The sequence below is a fragment of the Tamandua tetradactyla genome, chromosome 10 (genome assembly GCF_023851605.1).
Source record: "Tamandua tetradactyla isolate mTamTet1 chromosome 10, mTamTet1.pri, whole genome shotgun sequence".
Taxonomy (NCBI): Eukaryota; Metazoa; Chordata; class Mammalia; order Pilosa; family Myrmecophagidae; genus Tamandua; species Tamandua tetradactyla.
In genome coordinates, this window is record NC_135336.1 from 58,162,101 (window position 1) to 58,176,253 (window position 14,153).

General features: G+C 33.6%; 1 protein-coding gene across 19 annotated transcripts in view; it reads right to left on the reverse strand.

The window, feature by feature from the left end:
* Window positions 1-14,153, reverse strand: part of CSNK2A2IP (casein kinase 2 subunit alpha' interacting protein) — a 287,809-nt gene that overhangs the window by 148,021 nt on the left and 125,635 nt on the right. For 14 of the 19 annotated variants that reach the window (XM_077118680.1, XM_077118672.1, XM_077118682.1 and 11 more), the window contains one exon: window positions 2,027-4,531. The exons of 1 other annotated variant lie outside the window; for it this stretch is intronic. In XM_077118680.1, coding sequence (XP_076974795.1) covers window positions 2,051-4,252 — 2,202 coding nt within the window. In that variant the 5' untranslated portion in view covers window positions 4,253-4,531 and the 3' untranslated portion in view covers window positions 2,027-2,050. Of the gene's footprint in view, window positions 1-2,026; window positions 4,532-6,709; window positions 6,820-14,153 lie in introns of those variants that run through there. 4 more of the 19 variants (XR_013158578.1, XR_013158579.1, XR_013158580.1 and 1 more) reach the window with 4 other exon arrangements.

The window sequence follows — 14,153 nt, forward strand, 5'->3', positions numbered from 1 at the left end:
TGATGGGTAGAGCCACGTCAAGGATTTTCTAAAGAGACTGGAGAAGGCCCTGAACAGATTGTCATATACACAAGTTCTTTCTCATCATCACTGATGAGCTACATATATCAGCCAGCATCATATTTAATGCTGAAATAATAGAAAGAGACACTTTCCACATAAAAAATAAGACAAGGATGACTATGGCCATCAGTAACATTTTTATAGAAGTTCTAAATAAGGCACAGGTACAAAGAACAATGGTACTGATATAATAGAAAAGGATCAAATCAATGAAACATTACTTATTTCAGAGGATTAAAAAGATGTAGCACTTCAATAGCATTAACTCAATATCAACACATATTATTGAGCATTTTATTCCAAGCACCAGGTGAAAATTTAAAAAGGAAATAGGAATAAAATGGTGAGCAAGGAGTTTTCAGTCTAGGAAGTAAAGACAGAGCAGAAATTATTGCAATGTAATGTGGTTAAGAACCACCAATATGGTGGTTATTTCACCATATTGAAATAAAAAAATAAACTCAGACTTTTGTGATAATGGGAGGACCAATTAATTCCTTGGTAACTGGATTAAAAAAAAGAAAAGTCTTCCTAGAAGTCAGAACTAGGCAAATCCCTGTAAACAAGAGTGACTTAAAAATCTAGAATGTAAAGGATGTCATGCAACATTCCATGCATTATAAGGAACTCAGCATAGCACCCCAAAAGGGACAAAAATAGGATGAGAAATCAGTTTGCAGAAGTTATCATAGTTCAACCATAGGAGGAATTTAGAATTTCCCCAAAAAACAGAGGGCAAAGTTTAAAGAATTTTAATTGGTGGAGTGGCATTATCAAATGTATGCCTCATAATTTTATTTTAAAAAGCCACAGCTCATGTTTAAGTTATTGCAGTAATCCAAGTGACAAACGGCAGTGACCATAACTAGAAAAGTGATGATGGATATGGGTGAAAAGTCGGGATCCTATAGGCATTAAGGTCATATAATTCACAGACTAGTAAAGGAGCAGGCAATGAGAAAGTCAAACATGACACCCTGTTGGGTGATGATGCATGGGTTGAGATAGAGAACCCAGAGGAGAAGGTTTAAAGAATAAAGATGATGAATTCAGGTTTGGCCATGCTAGGTTCAAGATGCTTGTACCATGTTCCAATTAGAAATGTACAGCGTCCAGTCTGATGATCAGAAGAGATATGGGGTGGAGAAGTAGAATTACATACCATGAGTGTGTGTAAGAGATACAAATTTTAACCCTTTGAAATAGAGAAGATAATTTAGGATAAGTAAGTCAGACAACTCCCTTTTCTTCTTATTAAAAATAGACCTAAGTGGAATAAAAACTTTTTCTCCTTTTTCTATTAACTCATTTTAGTTGCATAGATAAAAGTGATAGATGGGTGACTTTACAAGCCCAAAATTGAAACACTAGCATGTTCAACATGAAGTAGGGTTGTTTGTACCAGTTGGTTATTCTATCTAATCTCAGCTGTGTAAACTAAGGCTTAACAAATCATAAATCACTGGATTTCAGATTCTTAGCATAGAAGAATTATCCTTAGGAACACACATCTAAAAAGATTCCTTTCTCTATATTTTCTTACCTGTGGAAGGGTGAACTGAATTTTCTTTAGAGATGGGGAAAATAATAGATTAGCATAATTTGCTTTAAGGATACTGTCATCATCATGGCTTATGAGGAAGAAGACTAACATTAAGCTAGATTCTATTCAAGGCAAGGCAGATGATGTATTTCTGGCCCATGGTCAACTATGATGAATTCATTCTACAATGATTATAGAAGGGCTACCATAAGTCAAACATTTAGTTACAAACATAGGATTCAATTTTGGTTTCTGGGAGATCATAGTCTATTATCTAACTAGAAAATAGACTTAAGGGAAATAGTCTCCCCTTAACTAGGTGCTTCATTGGTTTAAATATAGAATCAAAGTTATTACTAAGAATATTAATAAGCACTAAAGAAAACCGAACACTAATCTCAAAGAACTAAAAGGTCAATGGCTTTCAAAGAGACAAAAGTTAATTTAATCAGAATTTCTCTCATTTTGAAACTTTGTCTGAAAAAGTTTGAACAGCTTGTTTGGTTTCTTTGTCCCTTTTATTTTGTTGCTATTCCCCACAGACCTTGTTCCGGGAGATGGTGATGCACTTTGACTTGCTTTTCCAGGAAGAGGTTGTCGATCTTTACTACAGATAAACTCAAGCCAGGAGACTCCTGGAGGCAAGCGGTGGTACCTGGGTCTCTGAGTGGATACACAGCCTGGGAGGGCAGATGTGTTGGAAACTTTTGAAGGAGGAGATGGGGTTGAGGAGGAGGAAGAGGAAGAGGAAGAGGAGGAAGAGGAGGAATTGGAGCAAGTGGAGGTGGAAGAAGGCGAGGGTGAGGACTGTGATGGAGAATCATTACTTTCTTTAACATGAAGCAGCCAGTTAATAGTCCGGGGCTGTTGGCTTATAACACTGGTTTGAGGTGCTACTGTCAACCATTTTTCCTTCCTGTTAGACTCCTGCATGATCCCAAGTTCAGAGTTCAGAGCAAAGTGGGATACCTGCTCCATTACTTCAAAGTTGTCTTCAGGATCTTGATCAAGTTGTTTTTCTTTCACAGGGACTAGGAAGCAAGATGAGAAAGAAGTCTGTGGTAGAGAAAGGATGAGAACTAACTTCATCTCAGTTTTGCCCTCAGAACTGGTCTCAGGTGTTGGTATTACATATAATGTTGCACCACGAGGATCTTTCCTTCCTGTCAGATGTTGACACTGAGTTTTTATGCAGGAAGCACACGCTAAGCAAACCATATAATTTAATGAAATGCGGGGACCAGGATGAGGATTTGGCCTTCCCCTCATCCTTCGTAACAGAATCTGCCTGGAGAGATCCCTCTGAATTTTTGTCTTGGAGATAGAATTGACGATTTTATTTACAACATCATCAGGGACAGTTCCACCTTTAACTATGCAGGGTTGGATACAGTCTAAAGTCCATCCAATTTCCGTATTTGATCCTGTCTTTGCACAAAAATTACTGCTTCTATTAATCTGGAATCTGGAGCCTAATGTTGAAGCAGCTGTGTTCCTGATGCAATGCTGAGAGCTTGGCAATGATTCACTTGAGACATTTTGTTTGGGATGGGGTGATGGTGAATCTGTGGCCCTGTGTTTTGAAGCTGGTGAAATGGTGTTTTGAAACTTGAGATGACAAACTGGTGAGCTCAGGGTCTGGAAAACATGATCAAGTGAAATCACTGTCTGAGACTTGGGCTGGGACAGTGGCAAACTCTGAGTCTGGTGGATAGAATGTGTGAAAGGTGATTTCCAAGGTTTTGCGTGGGACAATGGTAAATTCAGAATGCTGGAATTAGCACTCACTATGGGTGTTGTCCCAGGTCTGGAATTAGGTAATGAAGAACTCAGGGTTATTTGATTGGGCTGAGTTGAAGACGATGTCCAAAGGAAGTCCTGGGAAGATGTTTGAAGATTGGGATAGAGAGATGGTGAGTTCAAAGATCTTTGATTTTGTTCCAATAAAGACATCCAAAAGCAGTCCAATGAAGATATTTTCTGAGACTTGGATTGAGGTAATGTTGAGCTAAAAGTTATTTTATTGGGTCCCAAAGATGAATGTGCCCAGAGGATGTCTAAAGGTGGTGTTCCTTGATGTTGAGGGGGGAATAATGATGAACTCAAGACCCTTTGATTGGAATTCAATGAAGGCAGCATCTGGCAAAATTCTAGGGAAGATGTAATCTGAGGATTGGGAAGGGGAAATTGTGAGGTCATAGGTATTTGATTAGGCAACAACAATGAAGATATCCTGTTGTGATCAAGTGAAGATGTACTCTGAGGTTTGGAATGGGACAAGGGTGAGCTCAAGGCTCTTTTATTCAGCCCCATTGAAGGAATTCTCCAGTGGAAGTCTGGTAAAGATGTACTCTGATATTTGGAGTGAGATAATGGTGATTTCACAGCTATGTTAGAGAAACCTCGTGAAATTTTTTCCTGAGACTGGGAAGAGGGTGATATTGAGCAATTCTGGATCTTCTGGTTAGAGCATAATGGAGACACTGCAATATGATTGCTACAGGATTCCCCTCTAGTCACAGGTTGGTTATTGAGTTGATTTATATTTTTACCCGTGTATTGTTGTGTTAATGAATTTGTTGTAGCCAACTGGTAAGAGTGGCATAATGGCATGAAGTGTTGGTCATAACATGTTAATGGTACCATCTTGTGCTAATGGTAGAAGCCTTTTTAAAAGCTGTTTTGAGGGGATGTTTTGTAATTGTCTTTTTAGCTGGATTCCATGGACAAAAGGCACATTTAAATAAATACAAGTTGATAGTTTTTAACATATACCTCATAACCTCCTTGTTTGATTTCCAAATATTATAGAATGTCTGGGAATTGAGATGTAGATGAGATTGAAAATAGTTGACACCATTTGAGATTCTCCTCTGTTGTCTTCACTTTAGTGTCCTTCAGATTTCCCCCTTGAGGAAATAATGCCTGTTAACAAAATAGTAAAGAAAGCTCAGAAGTTGTCCTGATAAGTGTATTAATTTTCTCAATTTGTTGTTGTGGATAGAAGAAGAACCTAATGCCATATATCAGATACCTAGTATATAATTTTTAATTAAAAAAATAAGCCTCAATTGTCCTCCTTTAAAATAACTACATATAATATTTATTGGGCTAAGGACTAAATAAGATCATGAATCTATAATGTGTAACAGTGCCCAGGCTATAAATAGTCACTCAATAAAAGCTAATAGATGTTTATGGGCCTCTTTGTTGTTACTTTATTAAAATTGTGATATGGAACAAAAGCATATTACAGGAAGTTGCAACAGAAATTCTTCTGAAATATTTATTGATAAATGGATTCATATCCCCATAACTGTCACCTTTCAGATCACTTCCAAAAGTCTATAATTTTAGTTGAAAGTCTACTGGATATTTTCAGTCTTGCTTTTTTTTTTCCCACTATTGCAACTTTAGAAACTGTTAGCTATTCCCTTTTAAAACTACTTTCTTCTTTGATTTCCATTATCTCTCTCTATTCTGACTCTCTTTCCTCATTCTCTTATTTCTCTCCTGGTCTTGACTGAATCTTTTATTTTACTCTTGCCCCAGTATAATTCTCAGAATTATATCACCAGCCCTCTTCTCTTCTAATTTTATGCTTAGCTAATCACATTAGTTACCTTTAGGATTTAAACAAAAAAACATATAATCATCATTAAAAAATTGCTGGCTGAAAGTGCTACAAGGATCTACTATCCAGAGAAGGAAGTTGGGCTGCTTCCTAAGACAATAGATAGTGTGATGTGATACACTATTTTAGGGCATTTTTCATGGCCAAGGGTTTATCCTTTAGGTTTTAAAGTTTAGAAGCATAATATGACAAATGGCAATAACAAAGAAAAAACAGATAATGATTGCAATAGACCCTGCAATCAGACTAATTTCTTGGCCAAGACACGTTCTACCTTGAAAAATAAGAACTATCAGAATTTGGCCCCTTGACCCTCTTCTATTCTTCCATGACCTACCAACCCATTTTCTGATGGACAAATTTATTCCTCACACATGTAAAAATATTCAATTAATTTACTATCAATTTTATTAGTGCTAGAAATTTTTGTTTTCTCTTACTTCAAGATGACTTTGCACATACTTACTCTAAACCTACTTTCATTTAAAAACATATTTTTTATTGAATATCTTAATTTATTTGTTTTATTTAAGTCTTGAGCCATTCCTTATGGGATCCCAAGTACCAACAATACTACTTATATAATAATAACTCCACAGTCTTCTGTCTCTAGTCCCAACATTTTCCTTTGAACTTCAAAATTATATTTCCAACTAACCATCAGACTTCTCCATCCAAAACTCCCAAAGACAATTCAAACACAAAACTCAATAAAGCTATTTCTCTTCTTAGAGAAATCTTCTTTTTTTTGAATCTTCCATCTCAATTCCTACCGCCTAGTTATTTAATTTCGAATCTTTGAAATCATCTTGGAAAGCCTCACTCCCCCAAGCCATTTAACCACCTAGAACTGTTGATTTTACTTTCATATCTTAAGTCACCCTTTTCTTTGCAACTCCACTGTTTCAGTTTATACTCCAGGAAGATCTCATCTAGACTATTTTAAAAGCTTACTAACTTCTACAAATCTTCCTGACCACCTTCTCTCTTTCCCCCTCTGCTAAAGATTCAAAAGTCCTGCTATTGGCCCCTGCTGGTACTCACATAAGAATTCCCTCCTTTTTGAGCCTGCCTACATGAATAATAAGCACCATAAAAACATTATATATACAAAACATTATATATTTGTGCACATATATATATATATACATATACATATAATGAATATTACTATTTCCACTCCTGGGTACATTCCAATATTCCAACCTGCAATAAATGAATAGTTTGCACCAAAAGACATGTGCAAGGATATTCATAGAAGAATTATTCATAATAGCCCCAAATTGGAATCAACGGTAAATCAATAGAATGGATAAATAGGTTGTGACTATTCATACAATGGAATCAGTGAAAATAAACAGAAAATAATGCAACATGGAACTATATGGATGAATTCCACATACAAAATTTTGAGTGAAAAGAGCCAGACATGCAAAAATGTTTCATAATTTTATTTATAAAAGTACAAAATCGGGACTAAGGCATTAACGATCAGGATCGTAATAGGTTTGCAGAGGTAGATGTTGGGAGGAAACAGAAAGGGAACTTCTGAGCTGGTGTTACTGTTCTGTTTCTTGACCTGCATGATAATTACATGGGTGAATTCATTTTGTGAAAATTGAGTGCTATCATTTATGACACGTGTATTCTTTGTATGATTTTAATTCAATAAAAAGTTTTAAAAACATTTATAACTTGATGTTGATTTGAAAAGGCACATCTGAAACAAATTGCACTGAAAGGTGAAACATAAAAGGATGAACAAAGATCTGGCAAACAGATGTAATGAAAAAAAGAGAAGAGTGCAATAGGAAAATCCTGCTACATATGGAGAAGAATAAAGGAATTCACAACAATTGAACAAGTCTATTTAAGACAAAAATAGAAAAAGATAACAATTCTAAATGTTTCCCACTTTCATACTTACTCAACAAATGACTCCCATATCAAAGAATGTGTTTGTAAACATGTAAATATTAAAGATATAACAGTAGTAGAAATTTGAATGGAGGTAGCGATAATTATGGAAGAAAATGAATAATACATGTGAAAGAATTAACTCACAAAAAATAGATTCTATATCCAACTGTTTCATATTGATTATCTTCCAAACTTTCAATGAACAGATATTTATAATGTCTGAATGAACTTTTTCAGAGTATGATTAAGTGAATAAATACTTTCAACTTGCCCTATGAAACTCTGTACTACCTAATTCTGATATTAACACACAAAAGAAATAGTTCAAAAATGAAAAGGAAAATAATAGAGTGAAAATGCTACTTACTTCATGCAGGAAAAAATCCTAAATAAAACAAAATATTTTATTTAATGGTAGTACAATAAAATAATTGATGGAGAGAAAAAGGGCAGGCGGGCCAAGGTGGCTCAGCAGGCAGAGCTCTTGCCTGCCATACCAGAGACTGGGGTTCGATTCCCAGTGCCTGCCCGTGCAAAAAAATGAATAAATAATCGATGGTACTTACTTGGTCCTATCCAAACTAAGCAATGATATTTATTATATGAAAATAACATAATATGTCATTCATCATTCATATGATAAATCTTAATAGATGCCCAAAAAGATCACTTTATAAAATTCAATCTCTATTCTGCAAAAAAATCAGTAAACTGAGAGAAAACTAGGTATTTAATGATAACAAATATCAATCTGGAAGTAAAGGTAATCTACTTGGTACTGAAATATGGGCAATATGAGCCAGCTCCATAATATCACTAAATTATAACAGCTAAGAATATGCACTATTACTGTCAAAAATTAACATTGTTTAGGAAGATCTGGCCAGTGCAGGGTAAAAATATCAGAGAGAGATAATTATTGAAAAGCCAGAAATTAAATGATCTCCATATGCATACTATATGATTGAAAACCCAAACTGAAATTTAGAAAGCCCAATAGAATCAATGAAAATTGAGAAAGTCAATCTTCTAAGTCAATACATATATGTTCTTTTGCATTGTTCATGTCCCTTTCAGATGTACAGAAGTTCCTTATGCCTTCATTTTGCTTCCCTTGTCAAAATACATCCCCAATAATTAAATTACATTTTAACAATTTTTTCATTAATGAATAGAAAGGGCAGAAAATCAGTAAGACTCTATAAGATTTGAAAAAAAGACCACTAAAAAATCTAATTCATATTAATGAAACACTTCACTCTAAAAATTCTTTTTAAGTGCATATGTGCCAATATCAAGATGAAAGAGGTGACATTACTACAGACTTGTTAGATATTAAAAAGGATAGTAAGTTAATTTTGTGAAGGATTTTACGCTACTATATTAGAAAAAAGATGAAATGGACATAGTTCTTGAAGGACACAAATTGCCCAAACTCACCTTGAATAAACAGAAACTCTAAAACGCCCTCTAATTATGCCTTCACTGGTTATGCTTTCCATCAGATTGTCTACACAAAATTTTTCAGAATATTAAAACAGAGGGATTTCTTTCCAACTCATTCTGGGAATCAAGTGTTATCCTAATACCAAACGCAAACAAAAAGTTACAGGAAAAAAGAAAACTGTGGACAAATATTCCTCATAAATATAGTTGCAAAAATTCTAAACAAAAGCATAGCAAATGGAATATATATTGAGGCGTATTCTACAAGAGGCAGCACCCCAGTATCCTCAAAGTAGTCAAAGCCATGTAAAAACAACTAAAAAGAGAGAAACTGTCACAGATTGAAGGACACTAAGAAGACATAAGGTCTAAGTACAATGTGATATCCTGGATTGGGTCAAGAATTAGAAAAACAAAGGCATTAAGGGAAAAACTGGTGAAATTCTATTGCAGTCTGTAGTTCTGTTAATAGCATTGTACCAATGTTAATGTTTAGAATTTTGGTAAATATATCATAATTATCTAGGTGCTAACATTAGGAAACCTGGGTGAATGGTATATAGGAACTCTAAGGTCTGGTAAATATAATTGTTTAAGTGCTAACATTAGGAAGCCTGGTGGGTGGTATATGGAAATTACGATGCTTTCGTGATTCTTCAGGAAATAATAACAGTGTAAAAGAGAGGATAGAAGCAGGGTATAAGAAAGGATTCAATTATTGCCCAGGATTTCAGGATCACAAATACTGTGCAATGGCCAAATGCTGTGAAGCTCAAGAAAAAAGGAGCTTTTAAAGTTCTTCTATCTAATTCCAGCAAAATCCCAGACAATATCTTCTACCAGATATCTCACTGAAACACTAGCAAATATTGAAAATGCAGGAAATATGCACATTGACACCACAGACCATATTTTATGTAAGTAGAATTATTTGAAATATATTCGTTCTTCTGTATGATTTAAATTAAATTGAATTTTTAGAAAAGCATGCAATATATTGAGCCATCTACTTAATCAAGGGAATAACTATTTACCACACAATAAAATGTATTCTTTAAAATAAAATTTAATTTGTTTTAGTCCTAGCAAAAATAGAACTAACTAAATAAAATTACCTGGATGCTTAGTCATTTAAATAGTCTCATGATAAATATATGTTTACTGAAGAAAATAAAGAGAATAATGTGATCTAGGAAATAAAAATCACCCATAATCCCATTAACCAGAATAACTGCTATATTTACATGAGTCTGTATTTTTACACAAATGTGACATTGCATCAATCGTTTTCTTTTTCAATTATAAAGATATCTTTATGTCATTAAATATTCTTCTAAAATACAATTGTAATGAATGTCCATAGAACATGTTTTTTTTCAAATACTACTATTTAGAAGCAAGGCCTTGAAGATCATTATCTATAACACAAAAACTACATTTCCATTATTAATACACAGGTGACATTTAGCTACCTTGCCAAAATTTACTGTAATATATTTTAAATAGTTCTCTCTTTGCCGTCCTCCACCCTATGGCCTCTTGTTTTAATGTGCATATCTTGAATATCCCTAAATTATGACTACTTATATTTTTATGCTGTTATTTCTTTGGTCATTTTCTGTTAATTCCTTGGTCATTTTCTTTGTTCATGTTTCAATAGGTGTGTTCATATTTTTAAATTGAGAATAATAGCTCTTTGTATTAAGAATGGCTACTTTTTGTCACATATACTGCGAATATATTCCACAGGTCATATTCCTTAATTCATCATGCCAGAGAGTTGCCTCTTCTCCCACTCAAAAGGAAAATTTTTATTCAAGATTTATATTTTTAAATAAAGAGGTTTTACCTGTGCTTTATATGAAAACATAGCCAGGAGTCCCAGTAACATCAGTACAACAAATTTATGAGTATCTATAAGGTGCCAGAAACCAAGATAAATAGAAAGTCATCTCCAATAATATTGTCTTCATTAATTGTGAAGACCATCAACATTTTCAACACAAAAGCATAAGAGTAAAAAGTTTTGAGGCTCTTTTCTATGTAGCTCTCAAGTAGTAGACGTGTGTGTATGTGTAGTGTCAAATCAAGAATTCTTCACACTTTCATTCATTCAGCCTTATGAGAGAGGTAAACTTCTTTATCAGATAGGAAGTCCAAAAATTCTTCAAAGAAGAGGTAACATATGACCCGAGTTTTGAAGGATTCATTGTACCATGGAAGAATCAGGGTAAGGTTATTCTATTAAAAGACATGAAAGAAATGAAACAACGTAAAACATTCAGGAAGAGTGAGAAATTCACTGAGTGACACTGAACCTTGTAGGAGAGGGGAGGCAGGTTAATGACCCCTGAAAGATTAGGTTAGAGCCAGATGCAGTAGAGCTCCATTTGCTGCTGAAAAATATATTTTTTACGCTATGAGTAACTGACAAGAAAGCGAAGAATCAACCAGAGAACTGGAAAAGATTAATATAACCATGTAGTACAATGTCTTTCTAATATGCTATTTGTCACCAAAATAAAGTTTACTGATCTCAATCAAGTAGTTTGTTAATCAAGCTCACAACATTATTGGCTTATCTATCAATTTTATTTTGGAACCAGTGTAACTTTTGAGATTGACATTTGAGAATTCTCTTCAAAGCCAATAAATCAATCTGTGAATCAAATGTGCCATAATATAATTTTCCTAACAACATGACTACATAAAAACACAATTTGGAGTATATTTATTATATTATATTTCTAGACTAAAATCTACATAAACTGCACTATATTTAACACTATAGTGAAAAACTCAAATGTCTAGACAATACAGAAATTAAAACAACCCATTAAAATGAAACCGTGGATCAAGTTTTCATAGGATCAAACATTCGTGCAAAGCAACTTTCTTCCTGGAAATGGTCACTAAGTTTAAAACAGCAGTGACAATAAAATAAGGGAAATGTGATACACAAGAGGTCTCTAGAAAGCAGCTGTGCAAACAAAAGGAAGAATCTTATGGGAAACGATGACACATTAAAAGACCTGTTGATTACATCGCATGCCTAATTTAAGTATTTTACTCATACGAAATTAAGAACCTAGCCTCCAATGAATAAGTCGTAGATTACACATTGCCATCATGTTGCTTGATTCATGTTTTCTCACTTAAGAGAAAGCTCCTACTTGTCTGAATCTAAAATGATTAGATTTCAATAATGCAGATTTTGTTCTAAATATATTAAATGAGTTTAATATGCATAACATTTCTATATCTTAGTGCATGTGTAACGGTCAAATGCTAAACATTTTAAGATGAGCATGAAATAAGATATTTCAAAATATTATCACAGTTTGAGAATAGCTGGCAATATTAGTCTTTTTTCCAAATGTAAGAGACATGTTTTCCTTTCCTGACAACAAACCAAAGTGTTGTCATAATAACAGGCAACATTTTAGCCCTACCATTTCTTGAGAGTAAGCACTGAATAAACTTTTACTTATTGAAAAATAAGTTTATATGATTTTTTGAAATAAATCACTGTCAACTGGCTTCATCTAAATTAAAGGTCTTCCATTTAAAAGATAGATGTAATTTTTCTGAACCCACAGTTTTATGATTTAAAGAATTTCTGTTTAAGCTCCATTGCTCTTTGCCCAATATCTTCAAATATTTCAGAAAAACTAGACATAAGGAATGAAGATAAATCAACGTTTGTTTATCTTATTTACCTATTAAATATCTTTTGTTATACAATGTACAAATTGAAAAATCTTATATTTTTGAGTTATGTTCTTTGATACTATAAGAAGAATGTTTCTATATCCTCCCTAAAACATTACATTAGAAGTACAAATAAAAAATTTAAGCAAAAAAAAAATTTTTAACTCTATTAGGCCTTTGATACCACAAATATTTTGAATCAGTTTGATTTTATTACCCCTTTACTAGTTTTCTATCCATCTGTTTCCAAAATGATTTTATTCATTAAAAAATGAGGAATGGCAAAGGAAACAATATAAAAATACCAAAATGATAAAAACAGTAGTGAATATTTATTGAGCCCTGGCTACTCCTCCACAACAACCCTTTCCAGTAGGTATTAATAGCCACCCAACTTTTGTGGAAAAAAAATTAACTGTTCCTCTTGTCCCAAACAGTAGGTTTGTCTTTACCATCTTATCTTCAAAGAGGGATGAAAACTATTCTTATTGGTCTTTCTCTTTGGACATAGAAGACTATTTAATTTCTGTTTATCTTTAAGGGATAAAGAAGCTTCAGAGTCACTACGTCCTCTCCCCTACTCTCCTGTTGCCAGCATCTGTTTTCAGTCACCCTCTACATGCTTCCCGAGATGGTTTCTCTTCATCTCTTGAACTTTTCTCTTTGACCTACATCTATGCACCTCTTTTCTCAATTTGCACTTTTCTCCTAACTCCGAAGCTCTTCTTCTATTTCACATCAAGGTCATTGTTTTTATATTCTCTCTGCCTCACTTCTACCAAAAATCACTGTATCAACAATTTTAAAGATTTGAGGTAAAACCCAAATGTTTTGTTTGAAAAGCAGTGCCAAGAACTAGACATTTAATACAAACAATCTGTTTACATTATTTTTACTCCAACCCCTTGTCCTGGATAGAATATTTTTAACTAATATGATCAGCCAGTTTACTGAACGTGTGCAAGAAGGGATAAATCAATAAAATTATTAATTTGAAAAATCATGCTCCTTTATTATTTTCACAAATTTTTAGTCTAGATTTACCTGAAGTGTGGAACTTCTATCTTAGCATCTTTTGTAAAAGCAAACATACATTCATTTCTCTTCTTAAGCCATTTCAGTCTTGGTTATGAAAGCAATTAGAAGTTTATTTATATTGTGAACAATTGCAGTAAAAATATCTTATTTTTAACTGGTCAGTAAATTAACTAATTATAACATATTACTTGTGTTATCCAGATTTCTTTATATTAAGAAACAATAATGCGATTTATAAAAACATTATCATTAGGAAGAAAATTATGCAACAGGGTCAAAAGAATTTTCACACTGCTGTTGTGTTATTTTTAAAGAACATTTAGGTTAAGTAAATCAAAATTACAGTCCCAATTCAGTCATTTTCTATAACCCTGCACAGATCAACTTCTCTAAGTCTCGGTTTCCTCATCTAGGCAAAATAAAGACAATAGTAGTACACATCTCATGGTTTTGCTATGAGGAATAAATGTGAAAATGTCCTTCATGCATTTGGTATAATGTCTCATAAAGAACATGAGCAATGAATTACATTATTCTCATTATTATAAATTAATTACCACTGTCTCAGTCATATAGGAGAAGCAAATTATCTGAACACCTCTCCCATGAAGTTTTTATAGTCAATTTTTGGGTTTGTCTGTGGGAATCCATGGTAGTGTTTCCCTTAGTTCTATAATTATCTGGAGATGCAATATTGTGACATATGTGTGACTATTCAATAAAGATTACACAAACCAAATAGAAATTCACAGGATGTGGTTTGTGTGTGTATGTGTAAGGTTTATACGCACGGGCGTG